At 42.9% G+C, this 21261-nt stretch overlaps 1 protein-coding gene across 1 annotated transcript in view; it reads left to right on the plus strand.

The window, feature by feature from the left end:
* The window catches only part of HSPB8 (heat shock protein family B (small) member 8), an 82666-nt gene that overhangs the window by 18580 nt on the left and 42825 nt on the right, over nt 1–21261 (plus strand). Inside the window, exon 2 of the mRNA XM_089677347.1 lies at nt 7038–7101. Within this exon, the coding sequence (XP_089533473.1) occupies nt 7038–7101 (64 nt within the window). The remainder of the gene's footprint in view (nt 1–7037; nt 7102–21261) is intronic.

Here is a 21261-nt window from a genome sequence, read left to right on the forward strand (position 1 = left end):
CTAACACAACCCCCCCCCAAAAAAAAATAAAAAATAACCCATTCTAGCACAAATCATCTACCCCTCAAAATTTCCCTCTGAGCACAAATCCTTCCCCAATACAAATCTCCCCCCATAAACCCCCACAAGCACAAATCCTCCCCCAGCAAAAATCCCCCTAATCATCCCTACTAGCACATATCCCCCCCAAATCTCCCTTCCTAACACTAACCCCCCCCCAAAAAAAATTATCCCTATCTTTCCCTCCAAATCCCCCTCCCAACATTAATCCCAGCTCCTAGCACAAATCCTCTCTAAATTTCCCCAGGAGCACAAATCCTCCCCTCAGCTCAAATCCACCCAGAACCCCATTCCTAACACAAATCCTCCATAATTTCCCCTCCTAACACAAATCCCCCACCCCCAATTTCCCCTCCTTGCACAAATACTCACATCTTTCCCTACTTGCCCAAATCCTCCCCCTCAAATTCCTGTTCCTAACACAAACCCCACCCCCAAAAAATATTTCCATTACCAGCACAAATCCCCCTCAAAACATCCATCCAAACAACCCCCCCTAAACCACCCCCCTCCACAAATCCCCCCCCCCTCAATCCCCCCTCCCAGGACATACTGTATACCCCCTTCCAGACTTCTCACTAATCCTCTTCTTCTCCCTCCTAGCTCACTCTCAGCCCCAGTTTTTTAATCTGACCCCCTCCTATATTCCCAGTGCAATTTTCCCCTTCATCAAACACACAGACCTCAGATGCAGCATGGCAGTGGCTTTGTGTATTCCTTTCCACCCCAAGGCACCCCCTGATCTTTGCACATTCGAGTTTAGGAACAGCCATGGCAAGCACTTAACACTTCTACCAGGCAGCCAGCAGGGACATGGGATGTCAGGCAGGGACACCTGACTGTCAGATCGGGACTTTACAGGCTGCACAGTCCCAATGCAGAAGTGATGAGCAGCAGCAGGACTCAGGAGGAAGAGCTGGAGGAAGGGACTGTCATTACTCCTGTCACTACTCCCAATCCAGAAGTGATCAGCAGCAGGATTCAGGAGAAAGATCTGGAGGCAGAGACTGTCACTACTGTTAGTTTGTAGTGGAAAAAGCTCTCTGCGCAGCTGGGAACACCTGACTGTCGAGTCGGGACTTCACAGGTTTGCAAACCCTACAAGTCCCGATCTAACAGTCCCAATGCAGAATCGATGGGCCGAACACCCCCTTGTTCAGTTCGTGGTTGAACATTCAAACCTAACAAAAGTTCAACAGCAAACTTTGAATAGGGACATTTCACTAAGCGGTATTTTACCGCATCTGAGTACACAGTAAGATACTGCACAGCTACTAAAATACCGCATGAGTTATATTTTTAAGTCATGCTGTATTTTAGTAGTGAAAGCATTCTTTAATGTTTCAGTTGTCAGTGAGATTCCCCACTGACAGCTGCATGTAAAAAGAGCTGCCAGCATTACATTTTTTTTTTAAATGGCATGGGGTCCCCCCCATCCATACCAAGCCCTTTGGGTCTGGTATAGATTTTGAGGGTAACCCCCCACACCAAAATTTAAAACAAAATTGGTGTGGGGGTCCCCTCCAAAATCCATACCAGACCCTTATCTGAACATGCAGCCCGGCAGGTCAGGAAATCCTGAACCAAACCAGGCCACATGCCCTCAACATGGGGGATGCTCTGGGGCAAGGTGGCTCCCCCCCAATGCACCTTGTCCCCATATTGATGGATACAACGGTCTCTTCCCCAAAACCATGGCCGGTGGTTGTGGGGGTCTGTGGGCGGAGGGCTTATTGGAATCTGGAAACCCCTTTTAACAAGGGGCCCCCATTCCCCACCCCCCCATGTGAATGAGTATGGGGTACATGGTATCGCTACTCAATTCACCACAGAAAAGTGTAGCATAAAAAAAAGACAGAAGACAGTCTTTGACATGTCCCCCAAAATAGATCCAACGTCAATCACAATGCCCGCCGCCACCGCCGACCTAAAAAATAAAAAACACTCTTCTCTCGTTGGTGGTTCCCGCCGTATGACAGCTGCGCTGGCCTGACCCCCGCCCTCTTGTTACGTCGTCATGCACTGTGACTGGACAAAGCATTGCACCTGACCAGGGGCCAGGTGAATTGTTTTGCCAATTACAATGCACTGATCACGGGTGCCATGCAGGACTCCTGCAGACCTGTCTGTATATCTGTGTGCTTGTACCTCATGTGAGTAGGCAGCTATACACAGATAGGAAGAGAGCATGAACTACAATAGCGCTTAACAGCAACAGGCTTGACAGGTGGCCAGGTGCATTGCTTTGGCCAGTCACAATGCACTGTCAGGCCGCAGTGCATTGTGGGGTGCGGTGGGCGCCCCCAACTACGCATGATACCAGCGCCAGGGGCAGCCACCTCTTCTGCTCTCCTCCCCCCTTTTTTCACCCATGTGCAAGAGGCCTAAACGTTTCCATCTAGTTTAGAAAGTTTATAAAGAAAATGACTTGCCATATCACAGCCTATATATAAACATAGCTTGTTGTTGGAACTTATTGCTGCTGCTGCTGCTACTGCTGTTCCTCTCTTGAGTAAAGCTGGCCATATACCAGTAGAATTTAGATAGGAATTTTTGTTTTTGGAGCATTCGTTTGATTTTTTTTATTGGCTTAGTGGGATCAAATCAACAATCATTTTTGACCTCAGAGAAAATAAAATTGGAGGAGCAGGATTATATTTTTCTTGTTTCTTATCTGAGCGAACAAAATTCTATCTGTAAATGTGATTTTTATTTTGGATAAATTGTACATATTGTAATACACATATGCTAGGCCCAAAAGAAACCTGTTTAAAGAATACGTTCAGCTTTGTAAAAAGATAATAAATGCACAACTTTTTGCGGGTAAAAAAATGTATATATATTATTTTTTTATTAGGAGCCTAGAAAGCATTGCACATGCGATCAGCAGATCACGGGTGCCATGCAGGACTCCTGCAGACCTGTCTGTATATCTGTGTGCTTGCACCTCATGTGAGCAGGCAGCTATGCACAAACTGGAAGAGAGCATGAACTAAACAGATCCAACCAGGGATGGACTGACAACTCATGGGGCCCCTGGGCAATAGGGGATCATGGGGCCCCTGTGTCCTCGCCCACACCCAAAAAATCTTATGAAAAAGCCAATGAAAGGTACCAGGGGCATCTCATGGGGCCCCCTACTGACCCCGGGCCCTCGGGCAGTGCCGGATGGTTCGAATGGTCAGTCCACCCCTGGAGCCAACAGCAACAGGCTCCACAGGACTTTGTGGCTGTAGGGACTTGTAGTTTTTCATTCACTGAATTCTGCTCGGGGCTTTACCCAGTTGCATCTCTTTTTAATTATGACAGCGGACACTGGGAGAAGATCCCCAGTCTGCTGTCACGGGGGGGGGGGGGGGGGTTCAGCTGCAACGCTAATATGGGTGTAACATGTAAGAAAAGGTGAACTTCTCCTTTAACAATGTCTGGAATTCTGTCCAGTTGTCTGGTTTGCATTGAATTTTAGGACCTTTTGAATGAAATTGACTCAATGATGTCAAGATTGAAAGCTCTGACTAAAGATTTTTCAGAATTTCTAACCAAAGTTCAAATGAAACTCTATTGGTGTATGATCAGCTAAGAGTGATAATAAATCTGTGTTCATTATTATCCTGCATTACCACTTAGTAGCCTTTCAATATAGCAATGCTCTCAGGGACAGTGAGCACCACATTACTGCTTCCATTGTTTCCCATGGCTGTAAATGTCTAAAAAAGTCCTGTATGCCCATGTGTGACCAACGATCCAGTCTTCTCATACTCAGGCCATCTGTCTGAATCTGAAACAGTGGCTTCTCCTGTACATTATTGAATGTCACAAAATAACTATTATTAGAGCTCCAAGAAAAGAGAGAAAAAAATGTTCTATTTTTTAACATATTTAACCAACTGAAGTGTGAAAAGGATTCTTAGTGGTAAATGACCCTTCTTCCACCCTCAAGTAACAGCTGCATCAAAGTACTTTGAGTATGCGAATAAACCAAAGAACAGCTGACAGGGAGGGGATAATCAGGACACTGACTGCTAGCACAGATCATTTTTATAATTAAGATCCATTAAAATAACTAATGTACTGCTTCATTACTGCCTCGTATATAGTGCTTTTTCCTCAAATGAAACATGGCACAGTCAAAGGTCAAATGAAAATTACACAGACTAGCTCTCTAAGTATTTCTCTGCTGCTTCCAGTGTTCAGTAGGCCATTAAGAGGAAAATGAAAAATGTACACTATTTTTACACGTTGGCCAAGTAGTTGACTGATGTGATGATACAATGGAGTCTAAGCACAGATTTCTGTCTAGTCAAAATCACAAGCTGGCATTAGAGAAGGGAGGAATTCATACTACACTAATGAGAATCCAAATGTTAGTTGAAAATGTCCTCCATGATGTTACCCAATATGGTGGTAATATGGTGGTAATAATTGGGGGTCAATAAAGCTTTTAGAGCTACTTTAATGAGAAAGGCACAACAGCTTGCCAGATCCTTCACAGCAACTAATTTAAAAATCAAAAGTTAAATGCTTATTTTTCTGTAGGTGGAATGTAAAATGCAACTCTACTTACCATATCTCTCGCTCACGCAGGCTTATTCCCAGGTGAATAACCGGCCCCCAATACTGCTCCCTTTGCCAATCCATAATTTGACATCATCATGTACAAAGGGACAAGCAGTTCTGCATTGTAAATGAGGACTTTGAGGTCCCACCCACACCCCAGAGCAGGGGTCTCCAAATGTTTAAGGGAAGTAGAAACTGTCTTGGTGTCAATGGGAGTAAACAATGCATGTTTGATATGAGAAGGACTAGTGCCCCACCACTATTGTCAGTGGGAGGAATAGTGCCCCATCATTGGTGTTAGTGTGAGGAATAGTGCCCCATAATTGGCGTCCATGGGAGAGATAGTGCTCCATTGTTGATGTCAGTATCAGGAATGTCCCATTGTTGGTGTCAGTGGGAGGAATAGTGTCCAATTGTTTTTGTCAGTAGCAGGAATATTGCCCAGGGGCGGACTGACCATTTGGAAACTCGGGTCAGTAGGGGGCCCCATCAGATGACCCTGGTACCTTTTTCATAGGCTTTTTTGAGTTTGGGCAAGGACACAGGGGCCCCATGATCCCCTATTGCCCAGGGGCCCCATGACTTCTCAGTCCGCCCCTGATATTGCCACATTATTGGTGTTAGTAGGAGGAATAATGTCTTATATTGGTGGAAGGAAAAGTGCCCCAAGGGCCGGATAAAGGCAAGCAGGGGGCCACATCCGGCCCTCAGGCCACAGTTTGAAGACCATTGCCCTAGAAAATCAGAGAGAATATGGGAGTGCCAGCTGCTGTGGGAACAAGGCAAAGCATAGGAAATAAGTGAAAACTGCTGTTTCTGTTCCCTTTAGACAAAAATGAGAATTTAACCCTTGCAGTGTGGGGGAACCCTGCTGTAAAGAAAAATTTGTATTTTACCCAAAATTCAGATTTAAAGGCTAATTGTTGCATTAAATATGTTGTATTGGCAAGCGTTTAGATGCATTGCATTGCAATTTTTAATTTAACCTAACCTTAAAAACATAAACAATAAATGCACATTTTTACTTTAAGTTCACCTTAAAAAAAAATTTAAAAATGCACATTTTTGCAGGTAAAACAAATTTTTTTTTTTTTGGGAGCCAAAGCATTGCACCTTTAATCAGTCTTGTAGACTGGCAGTACACTGTCTGCCTGTACCTCCAATATAGGCAGGCAGTTTACTGAAGTCCAGGAAGCTCAATGGACTATGAGAGCGCTTGCCTGTGCCCTCGCAGTTCATTGAGAACTACATGCCATCAGCCGCAATTGCTGACAGTATTTGTAAGCATTCATTCACAGAAATGTGGGAATTAATGGCATGGCTGTGTGCGTGGAGACCTGATAGACCACAATGTTTTTAAATTGTGACAGTGGTTGTGAGGAGAAGGTCACCTGCCCACCGTCACAAGAAGGGGGGCATATCAGGGGGGTGAATACCCTAAATATGGGTGTCACATGTAACATGCTGAGAAAGGTGAACTTATCCTTTATTAGAAAAAATGCATGTCAATACACCAAAATGCATGCAGGTCTGCTGAAATAGTCAAAGGTGGACACACAGAACACCCAAAACTCCTAGGTGGAAACGAACAGTCAGGAATTGTGAAAAGGAGATTGTGAAGCAACCAATACAACTTATCATGCTCAAATTAGACCCCGTTCACACTTGAGTGTTTCTGAGCTTTGAGCTGAAAAACACTCAAGTGTGAACGGGGACCATTGGAAATAATGGGATTTTACTTGTTGAGCATTTCTGAGCTTTGAGCTGAAAACGCTCAAGTAAAATCCCATTATTTCCAATGGCCCCCGTTCACACTTGAGCGTTCTGTTGCCTGTAGCAAAATGCCTGTCACTCAAAAAATAACTTGGGCTACTTTTCAGGTGATCTGAACATTTTGTCCCCATAGACTTGAATGGAAAACGCCCGAACAGTGGGAATGAGCGTTTTTTTCCAATTGTTTTTTCAGGTGTTTTCAGCTCAAAACAGCAGCTATTTCTATTTATATTGGTCCCAGCAAAACGCCTAAATGAAAATCGCCTGAAAATACGCCTATATTTGCAAATTTGCTCAATAAAACGCTTAAAAACACTTAAAAAAAACCTGAAAAACACTCAGCTCAGTGTGAACGTAGCCTTAATTATTAGTTTGGTGGGATAACACGTTGGTAAGGCAAAGAGCCATGGATAACACTAAATTCTGATTGGCTGCTATGGGTATTTTTCTATTTGCATATCAAAATTCTTCTCCTTGCCTTATAAATTAGGCCAGTGTATGCTTAAAACCTATAAAGTAGACCTAATTATGTTGAAAAAATACATTCCCCATAGTTTCATTATTTTTAAAGCCATAAACTAAGTCAATTGTTTGCCACTGTTTCTTTATGTGTGGCTAAATATATCTATTGATGTTTCCTTTTCTAGGTAACCATGAAGAACAGCAGATGGAAGGAGGGATAGTCTCAAAGAACTTTACCAAGAAAATTCAGTGAGTACTTTGTTGGCTGATCACAGCTAGTAGAAGCGGCTGACTCCTTGTTCAGTGTCATTTGGCGAATGCTAGCAATGATCTCTATCAGCTTGTGCTATTTAAAGCTGCATTCACCATTATATGAAGTATTAAGATGACAGCAGGTCATGTGCTAGTAGCACTATAGAAAAGCTATACATCATTTCCTTCCATTAACATCCTGGTAAATGGTGTGGTTATTGACACGTCTGCCCATCTCCTGTCTAGGCTTTTTCTCTTTAGATCACCAATGCTACAATTTTTAAGAGAACAAGGTTGAAATAGACAGCAGCTTAAAACTAGAAACATAAAAGTGCCTCTTCTAAATCTCTATTAAACTTGATCTCTTGACAGCACTTGAAAGTATCAAAACATAAAAGAACAGTAAAGTATATACAGTAGACATCAAGATTTTTTTTTTATTTCCTCATGAAACACAGTAAGGACCCCTTCATACAGCTGTGCATTCAAAGTACAAATGTTTTCATTCCACTGTTCAAGAGCAGTTTTTAGATCTACAGTTTTCATGCAATTTGTGCTGTTTTTGTGCTTGTCTGTGTTTTGAAGCTAAGGTGCGTAAAACACAAATAGAAGCAACAGATGTAAAAATTGGCCACAGAAATAGAGAAGTTCCTCTAAAACACAAGGCCTATTTAGACCAATGAGTTGTGTTAACATGCAGTCCTTTAAAGTGCTTCAACAACATTCGCCTGTATGTGCAGCGCTGTTCCTTTCATTGTGAATGGCACCCCAATGCACTGTACTATAGTTGCCAATGCACAATACATGGTGGCACACTTCAATGCACATGTAGCACCTAGATAGGTGCTAGGTTTAGGTAGATAAGATTTAGTATATGTTTCGATAGGTAAATTTAGTTGTCACATTGTAGTTAGAGTGGTTGTGATTGTTAGCTATGCTCATAGTTTGCACATTGTAGGCAGCACAGTGGCTATGTGGTTAGTATTTCCACCTGGCAGTAATAGGGTTGCTGGTTTGAATCCCAACCGCGGCACCACCTGCCTGGAGTTTGCATGGTCTCCCTGTGACTGCGTGGGTTTCCTCCGGGTATTCCTCCCACACTCCAAAGACATGCTGCTAGGCTAATTGGCTCCTGTCTAACTTGGTCCTAGTATGTGTATGTATGAATGTAAGTTAGGGACTTTAGATTGTACGCTGCTTGAGGGTTAGGGATTGATGTGAATGTACAATATATGTATGTAAAGCGCTGTGTAAATTGACAGCGCTATATACGTACCTGAAATAAATAAAAAATAAATAAATACTGCTCTATTTTGCTAGTCAGGTCTGCTCACTGTGTTCAGCTGCTTCCAGCCTGATAGCTCCCTCTGCATCCAGAAAGCTTGAGAAGTTTCTGGATGATAGGAGTGGAGCTATGGATATAAAGATCCTCCTGTGATGCTAGTAACCCCTAAAGTGCAGCAAGCACCCAACCGTGATCCAATCACTGTAAATAAATATAATTAAAACATGATGCTGCGCTACTCAAAAAATACTTTATCAAAAATTGGGCTAAATATAGAAATAAACACCCCACAGAGCACTAAATGCAATCATAAGTGAAAATAAACACAAAAATTTTGATATAAATGCAACAATAAATGATAGACCAAAAAATATTGAAGTTAATTAATTCAGTGTTTAAGTAAACTGCAAAATAACTAATAGTGACAAATAATCATATAGTATATGAAATCATATATAAGGTGCAAAGTCCCAATCAGTGCATAAATCTTTAGTAAACTGTGAATCAACCAATGACCACTGATAAAACTCTTCCACCAGCTAGAGTGCACGCTCACCTCCAGCCATGACCCATAAAGGGTCATACAAGCTTCAAATGAATATGCTCAGCGATGATATCCTTAGATGTCCCCTCTGTGATGTGTCAAGGAAATCCTCTTATATGAATCAAACACCAGCTATGGCTATGGTCATGTACGCTCCAAATAAACGCACCCAGCAGTAATACCTCGGATGTCCCCTCTGTGATGCACCAAAGGAATCCTCTCACATGGGCTACACATGAAAGAACAAATCACAAGGGACTTTAAACAGTGTAATATGTTCTCAAATTTATTAAAAATAAATGCAGAGTGCTTACATAAAAATCCGGGTCCACAGACCCATACGGGCATGTAGTATACAAAATGTTAGAGATGGGTGTACCAATATGGCGACTGCCATCCGAACCTGGAAATTACGTCACCACGCTTCCATCCTATGCGTTGTATCACAAAATCATGTGACTTCCTCAGGGCTCACGTGAGCCCTGGTCTGGTATCACAGAGGAAGGTAACCAGCTGTCCTTAGAGCTTGTGAGTAAAGACACCTCCGAAAGGATCTTAGAGACTTATACTGCTAAAACCCCTCTGGAGCTAGGGAGTCAGCTGAAGGTCTAGTTAAAGGGGACACCAGCTGGTATCCAAAGAGCTTTGTCCTTCTATTCTCCTACCTAAAAGGGGTTCTCTCTTGCTTAAAGAAAGAGTCTCACAGTTAATCTACTGCTACTACTACTTTAAAGCTAAAGACTACTGCTTGCTACAGGCATGGACTTGTATACACTATATTGCCATAAGTATTGGGACACCCCTCTAAATTATTGGGTTTAGGTGTCTCAATCACCTCCATGGCCATAGGTGTATAAAATCAAAGCACCTAGGCATGCAGATTGCGTCTACAAACATTTGTGAAAGAATGGGTCACTCTCAGGAGCTCAGTGGATTCAAGTGTGGTAACGGGAGTGGCTGATTCCTGTGCAATAAATCCATTCGTGAAATTTCCTTGCTACTAATTATTTAACTGTTAGTGGTATTATAACAAAGTGGAAGCAACTGGGAACAACAGCAACTCAGTCATGAAGTGGTAGGCCACGTAATACTATAGAGCGGGGTCAGCGCATGCTGAAGTGCAAAGTGCGCAGACATTGCCAACTGTCTACAGAGTCAATAGCTAAAGACCTCCAAACTTCATGTTGCCTTCAGATTAGCACAACAACAGTGCCTAAAGAGCTTCATGGAATGGGTTTCCATGGTCAATCAGCTGCATCCAAGCCTTACATCACCAACTGCAAAGCAAAACGTAGGATGCCGTGGACTCTAGAGCAGTGGAGACATGTTCTCTAAAGTGATGAATCATGCTTCGCTGTCTTCCAATCCAATGGACGTATCTAGGTTTGGTGGTTGCCAGGAGAACGGTACTTGCCTGACTGCATCGTGCCAAGTGTAAGGTTCAGTGGAGGGGGGATTATGTTGTGGGGTTGTTTTTCAGGGGTTGGCTTGGCCGCTTAGTTCCAATATGGGAACTTTTAAGCATACCAAGACATTTTGGACAATTTCATGCTCCCAACTTTGTGGTAACAGTTTGGGGATGTTTCCTCCCTGTTCCAACATGACTGCGCACCAGTGCACAAAGCAAGGTCCATAAAGACATGGATGAGCGAGTTTGGGTGGAGGAACTTGACTGGCCTGCACAGAGTCCTGACCTCCTTTGGGATGAATTCGAGCGGAGACTGCGAGCCAGGTATTCTCGTCTGACATAAGTGCCTGACCTCACAAATGCGCTTCTGGAAGAATGGTCAAACATTCCCATAGACACTCCAAAACCTTGTGGACAGCCTTCCCAGAAGAGTTGAAGCTGTTATAGCTGTAAAGGGTGGGGCAACTCAATATTGAACCCTACGGACTAAGACTGGGATGCCAATAAAGTTCATGTGTGTGTAAAGGTAGGTGTCCCAATACTTTTGTCAATACAGTGTATATATAAAACTTGCTCTCAAGAATACCTAAGTCCTCAAGTTGTACATGGTTCTTGTTTTTGGAAAATCCAACCTAACTCTCTCAGACAGGACAACAAACCACTTCAGCAGGACTTCCATTCTTTGGCTATTCCATCTTCAAACAGGCAGGATGGCTTGAGGAATTCAGTGCTAGGACCCGTACATGTTCTAGGCCTACACAGAAGAACGCACTTCATCCACCTCCCCAGGCTGAAGTGTGAGGGGAAGACAGCTACTCAGGCTACTCCTCAAATATGCACCAATGGCCATGAAAATACAAGTAGTTGCCAGAGGGGACACAAATGCTCAATAGCACAAGATTGTCACTACCCCCATTACTATTGCCCTGAGTGCAAGTGACACCAAGTGGCATTAGCAAGGAACTGCAGCAATTCCGAACCTAGGGCAGAAACCAAAGGAGAAAATTTTCTAAGTAGACTTCTGCCCAGGAGAGGTAAATTTACTGGACACCTCTGACAACAGACAGAGTGGTTACACAAAAGACATATACATCCTGAGACCCAGTCATTATGCACAGTGTGGCAATTTGCTGACTGAACAACTGACTCAACCCTATGCAAGTCCTACAAAAACAAAAACAAGAAAAACAACACCCCTAGACTGGTCATAGAAGAAATGTGTGAATGGTCCTATGTGCCTGGCTGTAGGGCACAGCTGGTTGAGAAGATCTGGACAGTATTCCTGTGGCTCCTACAGGAGTAGCACTACATGAATATTGTGTATTGTAATGTTATATGGTGTTTTGGAAAAAAGGCACAATTACCACTGGTCTGCTGAGGTGTGTTGGCAGTGCATTTATAACACAATTTGCACATTAACAGACAATATAATGGCCATCAAAGAGCCTGCGTTAAAATGCCACAAAAGACCAGATACTTCCGAATGGGCCCTTAGAAAACCTGTCATGAGAGAAATATTGGAGCTGCTATTTCTGACCTCTTCTAAACTTTCTAATAAACTTGGTGTAGCGATATTCATTTTAAAGTCATCATAAAGGACAAGGGGGAGGAAAAGAGATTTAACCTTCACATATGGAAAGGCTTCTTCACAGTAAGAGTTGTAAAATATTGAATAGACACCCCCAAGGACTAGTTCTGGCCAGCTCTGTAGATTGTTTTAACAAAGAGTTGGATGCATTTCGAAATATACAAAATATAACTGGATACTAACTTTTATAGGTAATAACGCCAGAGGCAGTTGATCTAGGAAATATCCGATTGCCTCCTGAGGGATCAGGAAGCAAATGTTTTTCCCTGGTGGAGAAAATTGGATCACTGAGTTTTTCTTTTGTCTTCCTCTGGATCAACTGTGGGTATAGGATTGTGTATATTGAGGTTTTCTGTTTGTCTATCCTGTTTCTTTATTTATTATGTTTTCTTTTTACTGGCTGAACTAGATGGGCGGGTGTCTTTTTTTCAACCTAACTATAAATGCTAGTCCATGTCCAAGCACACTGTCAGTGAAAGTCTTTGATGAGAAATTTGTAAAGCACTGTGATGAAAGAGACATGATGTACAATAAATATGCACATAATTGTATAGTTAGAGACAGAGGGAGCACAACTTTTAAAGAAAATCTATACTCAAAAAATATTGGGACTCCATTAGTAACTTCCAGATGAAAATGCAATCTGCCTGGCTGTCTCTGAATTCAATACTTTGAGCTACTCACCATGAACAAGTAATGAGAATTTTTCATCATTAAAGTGATCCTAAAGGCAACATTTTTATTTAAAAAAAATAACAAACATGTCATAGGTATCTGCTCTATGCAATGGTTTTGCACAGAGCAGCCCCAATCCCCCTCTTCTGGGGTCCCCTGCCGGAGGTCCTGGTCTCTCGCCCCTGCTGAGTGCCCCCATAGCAAGACGCTTGTTTTGAAGGCACTTAAACATGCTCACTCCCAATCTAACACACAGAGCACGGCTTGGCAGCACCCCCCGCTCTCTCCCCACTGGCTGTAATTGCCTCTCTGTCCAATGAGGAGAGAGGGAAGGAGAGAGACGCTGCTCTCATGCACTTTGCTGGATCGAGATTGTGCTTAGGTAAGTATTTGGGGTGGAGGGAGCTGCATACAGAAGGCTTTGCATTACAGAAGCTTCTGCCTTTAGAACCATTTTAATATAAAGTGCATACTATACTGTATATGGGCAGCACAGTGGCTAAATAGTTAGCACTTCCGCCTGGCAGTACTAGGGTCCTTGGTTCGAATCCCAACCACGACACCACCTGCCTGGAGTTTGCATGTTCTCCCTGTGCCTGCGTGGGTTTCCTCCGGGTACTCCAGTTTCCTCCCACACTCCAAAGACATGCTGGTAGGTTAATTGGCTCCTGTCTAAATTGGCCCTAGTATGTGTATGTATGAATGTAAGTTAGGGACCTTAGATTGTACACCCCTTGAGGGTTAGGGACTGATGTGAATGTACAATATATATGTAAAGCGCTGCGTAAATTGACAGCACTATATACGTACCTATAATAAATAAATAAATACATAGGCAAATGGTACCGCTGTCTGCAAAAAGAAAGCAACATTTCACTAAGGATGTTGCTCTCAGTCCTTCTTTCAGGATAGGTTCACAGTGCTGCCATACAATTTTTGATCTGACTGTGTGATTATGTAGTGCTACTTGGATGCAACTTTATTGAAACTTTCATAGGGTTTGTATATTCTAGGGAGCTCAAGCTGCTCTGGAATCGCACTGAAGTAGTACAGGAGTCTTTTCCAAAAAACACTCCATGATGAGTCGCATTGATGTGAACGAACACCATTGAAAACAATATGATTTCCCTTGTCATGTGATTCTGTGCAACTCAAGTTGCATCCAAAATCACACTAGTCTGGCTTAAAAACCCTAATCAGGTCATGAAGTGTAAAATCATAAGGGGCTAATAACTGGTGTACTGCAAAGAAATATATAAACTGCTGCTAGGAATGAAAAAAGGTAGAAAGATTTTTTTATTTCTACAACATTTCAGAGAAAACTGGGAAATTTCCTCAAAATTTTAGTAAAATGCATTGGAGTCAATGGGAAGGCAAAATTGAAACATTATAGTGGTGTTTTAGTGGTTTCAATGCCACAATTGGCTTTAAATGGCTTTTGAGTATTACAGAAGCTCCTTTCACTTCCACTGCATCTGTTCTTGTGCCAAATATAGAACCCTTGTTAGCCTCAAGTGCCTAATTTATTTTTACATACATAAAAAAACTGACGGTAAGAAAAAGTAAAGATGAACCTGTCACCACAGCGTCACTACTACAAACAAAACAGCCTATGATAGAAAATAATATATACTTCCCTATCCGGTGGCCCATGTGTTGAAAGACCACATGTTTGCTTCTCCCTGGCTGCTATGTGCATTCCACACTTTGTGTTTTGTTTCGATTCATTTTTCGGCTGAAACTTTCATCTCTAAATGGACATAGCAACGAATGTCAACAAATCAAAAACAAATTTAGAATGAAATTAACAAATGCATTTGTTTTGATTGGTATGACGTCACATGATGCGATAGTAGTTTGATCCCATGGGTAAATGAATTTAATTTTCAGATTCATTCGATAATTCAGATTTGTATAACGAATGGATCTGAATTTCATTCCAATCGTTAATTCGTATGCACATGACGCTAGCAGATATGTCAGCTCATTCTATTTCTGTTGGTGTTGGACTAGTGTCTGAAAATATTGGTTCCTGATTTAAATCCGTCTGATTCAATAACCTATTAAATATATAGCAATCGACTGGAAAAACTGCACATTTTTTTGAATCCACCTGGATCAACGAATATACAATATGAATGATATGAAAGAAATTCCGAGAACAAATCGGGTCAGCATTACGAATATGCTGAAATGAAATTCTTCAGTGGGCGAATCCATCCAAAATGAACAAAATGTTCGGCGTTCCCATGTCTAGCGTTAAATACCTGCAGTAAGTGAGAAAATCACCCTGCTCATCCCCACCTACAGCTACCAGTCTGACCTCATGTTTCATCAACGCAACGCTGAACAAATAGTTTTCTGACCGATTACTATAGCCTGCTGTCGTCTGAACATTTAGTCACTGTCTGCAAACATAAGTGCAGTTTACACACGCAATAAATGACTTTCTATTGTAAATTACTTCTTTTGTCAAGTTTCTGAATGCAGAGGATCTTTCTAGAAGTCCTTGTATGGTTGAGCATTTGTGATGATGAATTTGGCTTCTTGCCATGATCCTAGCTGATTCCCCTTTCTTCTGCTTACAGAACAGAACTCCAAGGCACGCAGTCTAGATTAAACAAAAATTACAAGGATGTGTAAACCAGACAGTTTATTTATACAGAGTTAAAGGGCTTAGATATGTGTGATGGACTAGTTTGCTCCTGCAGTTTATGGGGGATTAGTAGGTGTGGATAGTTTGTCTTAAATAAGTATTATAAACAATATAGTTTGAAGCGGTATTGAACCCAAAAGCAAAACTTTATTATTTTGCAGCTTACCAATTCTTACATGTGGTGACTGCATTCATTTTCTTTTTTAGGGTATCTTTATTTTATTTTCACTAGGTGATCTGGACAGTAATTCTGTTGTTTTTCAAAAGAACATGTTGTCCTGCAAATGTAGCAGTTGGAAGGTTGAAAGAAACCATTACCACTGACAGGGGTGTTTATAAATATTAGCTTTTATTTTTGGAAAATCTTTATCCCAAAAAGGAAAGCAAAACTGTCGCTGTAACTGCTTAAAGAGTGTTAGCTGGAGTTTGGTTTCAATTTGTTAGTAAATCTAAATCTGCTAGTATATCTAATACTACATTCTACCCAGATTAACAATGCTGCTGTCCAAAGGTGTCTGTTGCTTCTCCATCCAGAATGTGGACAATCTAATACAGGAGGTGTTGCTGACTGGATCACCAGGTGAAAACAAAGGAGAAAGCATACAAAAAGAAAACTAATACAGCCACATAATTTACTGTAAGGACTGATAATCTGCAATATAATACATTTTGGTTTTGGGTAATGCATCTTTAAAGTGGTTCTTCAGTCCTATCTGTGAAAATTAAATGTCCGTAACTACAACAACTGTAGCCACTGAATTTTAAAAAACAGCCACTCACCTGTCCAGGAATCAGAGATGTGTTCACCCCAGAGGCTTTCGTCCTTGCTATTTGGTCCTTGGCATTTTCATCTTTACTGTGGGCAGCCAACTGTGACTGCTTGCAACTTCACAGCCAGTTGCCCACTGTGCATGACTAAGCCACACTGTTCCTTGTAATTAGTCCTGCAGTCTCCTGGGACCTGTCACATGTCCCAAGATGCTGCTGGTAAAGGTGGGGGGAGGTGAACTTTTGCTCCGATCATCTAGGCCAGGGGTGTCCAAACTTTTTTCAAAGATAAAGTGAACATGGTGGAGGGCCGAACATTTTCCCAAACATTCTTTGAACCATTACAATTAAATGCAAATAAATTATTTTATGCCAAGTTACCGTATTTTTCGCCGTATAAGACGCACCTGACCATAAGACGCACCTAGGTTTTAGAGGCAGAAAACAGGAAAAAAAAAATTCTGAACTAATGGACTGCAGACACAGTAGAGGAGATGACCAGAGACTGCGGACAGCACAGGGATGACCAGAGACTGCGGACAGCACAGGGATGACCAGAGACTGCGGACAGCACAGGGATGACCAGAGACTGCGGACAGCACAGGGATGACCAGAGACTGCGGACAGCACAGAGATGACCAGAGACTGCGGACAGCACAGGGATGACCAGAGACTGCGGACAGCACAGGGATGACCAGAGACTGCGGACAGTACAGATGACTGCTGACTTTGGGGAGGTGGGGAGCGGGTACCTGAATTTGACAGGTACCCGCTCTTACTTCCGCAGTTGTTCTTTGATCTTACCTGTTCCTCTATCCAGCCGCGCGCTGTCTTCCCGGCTTCTGTAATGGCGCTCGGCATGACAGCCGGGTGCCCAGTGCGCATGAGCGAGAAGCACTTGCGCTTTGTGATTGGTCCGGCGGCTTCTGGGATCTGTCATGTGTCCCAGGTATCGCCTTACCATTCACAAAAAGCACCGCTTCTTGTGCATGCGCACTTGGCACCCGGCTGTCATGCCCAGCGCCCACACTACAGAAGCCGGGAAGACAGCGCGCCGCTGGATAGAGGAACAGGTAAGGTCCCGCTGCAGAGCTGAGCGGCCGGCCCGGTATTCTGACACGGCCGCGGTGGAAATACCGGACCGGCCGCTCCATATTCGCTCCATAAGACACACTGACACACTGACATGGAGGGCCGTATTAAACCGACCCTTGGGCCATAAATGGCCCGCGGGCCGGACTTTGGACATGCCTGATCTAGGCTTTTAGAGCAGAAGTAGGCAAAATCAGGAACCCACTCCTCCCGAAAAAATGCCAATTTTTGCAGAGGAGGGGGAATGAGGAGGAACAGCGGAACTTCCCCTTTTGGGTGAAGTTCCACTTTAAGCAATTCACTAACTAGAAAAAGTAACACATTTTTGCAAGGATTGTTCATATTTGATTACTGTTATAGTACAATACTGCTTAGGCGCAGCCTTGGTGACCAATGGTCTACAGTGAAGCTAGGTTGATTTGGATTGATGGCCATGGCTTTAAAACAGTGCTGTATGTTCTGAACTCACTAATTCCATAGGCATCCTGTTTAACCATTGACATTGGAGCCAGTGGGCTATCCAACGCTATTTCAGCAGGGAAGAGTGTGACAGGAGTCACTTTGGATGAGGGGCTCATGGAACAAAGCTTACTTTTGCAGAGTTTGGGAGACCCCTGTCTCAGCTCCCCATATCCCTCTTATGTGTAGGTCACCCTGTGTCTTTCTTAGGGGCACAGGGTGACTAATGGACTCTGAGAATGCGGTTGGAATTACTTCAGATGGGACAGTAATATTTATCAGCCATATGAAGACTATTCCTGGTTGTTTATTCTGAACTAGACATGTGCATTGAAAGAGCTGATCATGCTGGCCTCTCCTCTACTCCAGTGTAGGAGCCAGACCGTCTGCTCTGTAGTGAGATCCTAATTCATCAAACCATTGTCTAGGTGTGAAATCCCACTTGTTACCTTTTGTTTTGATCACCCAGCTAGCTAACCTAATTAACTTACTGTTTAGAGTGTTATTTCTGTATATAGCTGTGTTTGCATATGATCATGTGATCAGTCTCAGTGTGTATTGTATAAAAAGCTTGCTTGAGTTTAAAATAAAGAGTTCCACGTTCAGACAGACTGGTGTCGTCTAGTCTTGTATGGTCGGCTGTGGTGTCTGTTGTCAGTGTTCAGACGGGGAAGAGGTATTCTAACGGAAGTACTCAAGCGCAGTCTGGGTCGGTTCCGTTACAAAGAGGACCTGCCAGGGGAAGCAATATGGCATGTCGCCAGGAGCAGATTGATCAATGCATTACTGTTCATGTGATTTTCCGCAAAGCAAAGGGAACTCTATATACTGTAGCTGCTTGGGCATGCTGAGAGAGTACTGGGCATCTGCTTTTGAAGGTTCACAGCAAACTGCACTTTAGTGTGTTTTGAAAAAGAAACTACATGGACGCCTGCATAAATCCAATCTCATATAAGCTTTCAGACTATTATAATTTATAAATACATTTTCAATATTTTTAAATCTGTAGCTTTCCTTAAAATAATACCTGCTGATCCTTCTATGAACATTCTTGTTCAAGTACTCCCACGTCTTTGCCACATGGACTTCCGGTGGAGTTGTTTCAGCGTGGATGGTCCAGGTATACTGTTGTCACCATCAGTAAACCTGCAGTGAGAAATAGTATGCAGACATCACTGGAGTGTATATACTGTATGTAGATAGTAAATGGCTACAAAGAGGCTGAAGGAGATCAGTATCACTGAAACAAAGGATGAAAAAAGGTGAAAATGGTATTTTATTGAAAAAAAGTGTATATATCACCTACCTAAAAGGAAACCTGTGTCCTGCCTCAAATTGTGCAAATGTAGCTATGCTGCTGGCTGATGTGGAAGATAGGTTTCCTCCAGCACAGGGAGAGAGATGACATTACCCCAGGGTGGATCCATGGTCACAGTGGAGATAGTCATGACAATGATGAATGCCAGTCTCTTTTGTCCATTAGGGGAGTCTATTAGCAGCAGGGCTCCAAACTCTCCATCCAGGGGATTGCCAGGGTCCTGTCAGGACCAACAACAATCCACTCCAGCAGGATTTCCTTTCTTTGGCTATTCCATCTTCAAACTATGCCCATCTTGACCAGGCAGGGTGGCTCGGGGAATTCAGTGCTAGGACCCATACGCGTCCTAGGCTTACACAGCAGAAATGATTGCATTCACCTCCCCAGGCTGAAGCCTGGGAAAGGGGGGGGGAGACATCTGCTCAGGCCACTCCCCAAATATATACCAGTGGCCATGAAACTACTTGTGGTTGCAAAAGGGGATACAAATGTTCAATAGCATAAGATTTTCATCACCCCCATTACTATTGCCCTGAGTGCCAGAGGCACTCAGTGGCATCAGCAAGAAACTTCAGCAATCCTGAATCTAGGAGAAAAACCAAATTAAAAAACTTCCACTTAGCCTGCTGCCTAGGAGAGCTAAATTTACTGGACACCTCTGACGACAGACAGACACAAAAGACAAACATCCTGAGGCCCAGTCATTATGCACAGTGTGGCAATTTGCTGACTGAACAAGATCCACAGACAGTTCTAGCTCCTCAAGAAGATTCAGATATAGAATTCAACATAGGTTTTTTCAGTGATGCTGAGGGAACTTGCTGCTCCAAGCAGAGGAAAATATGTCTCTCTACCAGTATTCTGGAGATGGGAGCAGGCATCAGATTTGCTCATCCAGAAGTGTCACGTTGTATGGTGTGAGATGACACTGTTGAGGTGTTGAGATGTGTGGCCTTAACCAGTGCCGCTCTATCCACGCACCCTGACGTGTTTCACCCTACCCACTGGGGCTTGGTCACAGAGGTGGGAGACATGAGCAATGACTAGATTTCTGGGCTCAACCCCAGCATAATGTTACATAGTTAGTTTGGCTGAAAAAAAGGTAAAAGCCCATCCAGTTCAACCATAAAAAATAAAAAAAAAGTTATAATCCTACACCCACAGTTGATCCAGAGGAAGGCAAAAAACCCAGCAAAGCATGATCTAATTTGCTCCTGCAGGGGAAAAAATTCCTTCCTGATCCCCCAAGAGGCAATCGGATATTCCCTGGATAAACTTTACCTATAAATGTTAGTACCCAGTTATATTCTGTGTATCCAAGAAAGAATCCAGGCCTTTTTTAAAGCAATCCACTGAGCTGGCCAGAAACAACTCTTGAGGGAGTCTATTCCACATTTTCACAGCTCTTACTGTGAAGAAACCTTTCCGTGTTTGGAGATTAAATTTCCCCCCTTAATCTCCTTAATGACATGAGACATGAGCTCTGTGACCAAGCCCCCGGTGGCCAGGGCTAACCACTTCGGGGGCGTGGCTAGAGTCAACACATCTCAACATGTTCTATTAGCATAGTTTGTTTCAGCTTGGCATTACAAAACATTTTTCTAAACTTTTTTTCTTGCAAAGTGAAAAGAACTCTGCAAAAGTAACAAACTGAGTTAAAAGCAGGGTGAGGCAAGCGAGGCTGAAGAGCAGAGGAATGGAATGGGGAACAGAGGAACATACCAAATACAATACAAACAATATTAAAACTGGCTGCGTGTGGGACCATAAACTTTAAACTATGTATGTGCATTATGGTAGCTACCATTGCTGACCTCTGCTTCTGAAATCCTAGTTTCTGTGATGCCAAGAGGTTATTAGGTACTAAAACCTTTTTTTCCATTCCAAAGAAAATAATTCAAAATATTAACTTGGTGCATTTAGAACATTCATTAGCACCTAATCTATATACCCTGTTTTTTCATGAAACCAGGTTTCTGTGTTAAAGTGACAGTAAACTCTTTAATAATCTTACCTACAGGTAAACTTATAATAAAGCTTACCTGTAGGTAAAATCAGTATTTCCTAAACGTGAACCATTTAGGACAGGGATGTCAAACTGGCGGCCCTCCAGCTGTTGCGAAACTACAAGTCCCATCATGCCTCTGTCTTTGGGAGTCATGCTTATAACTGTCAGCCTTGCAATGCCTCATGGGAGTTGAGTAGTTTGGCAACAGCTGGAGGGCCGCCACTTTGACACTCCTGGTTTAGGAGATATTAGCCCTTTTTGATAGCCGACGCATGCACTCTGAAGGAACGGCATACTCCAACAACACCACCATCAGTCCCACCCCTCAAGCCAGAGTACTAGGTGTCATCCTAGAC

This window comes from Staurois parvus, unplaced genomic scaffold (genome assembly GCF_062004578.1).
Source record: "Staurois parvus isolate SC_StPar_1 unplaced genomic scaffold, SC_StPar_1.0 ptg000014l, whole genome shotgun sequence".
Classification (NCBI taxonomy): Eukaryota; Metazoa; Chordata; class Amphibia; order Anura; family Ranidae; genus Staurois; species Staurois parvus.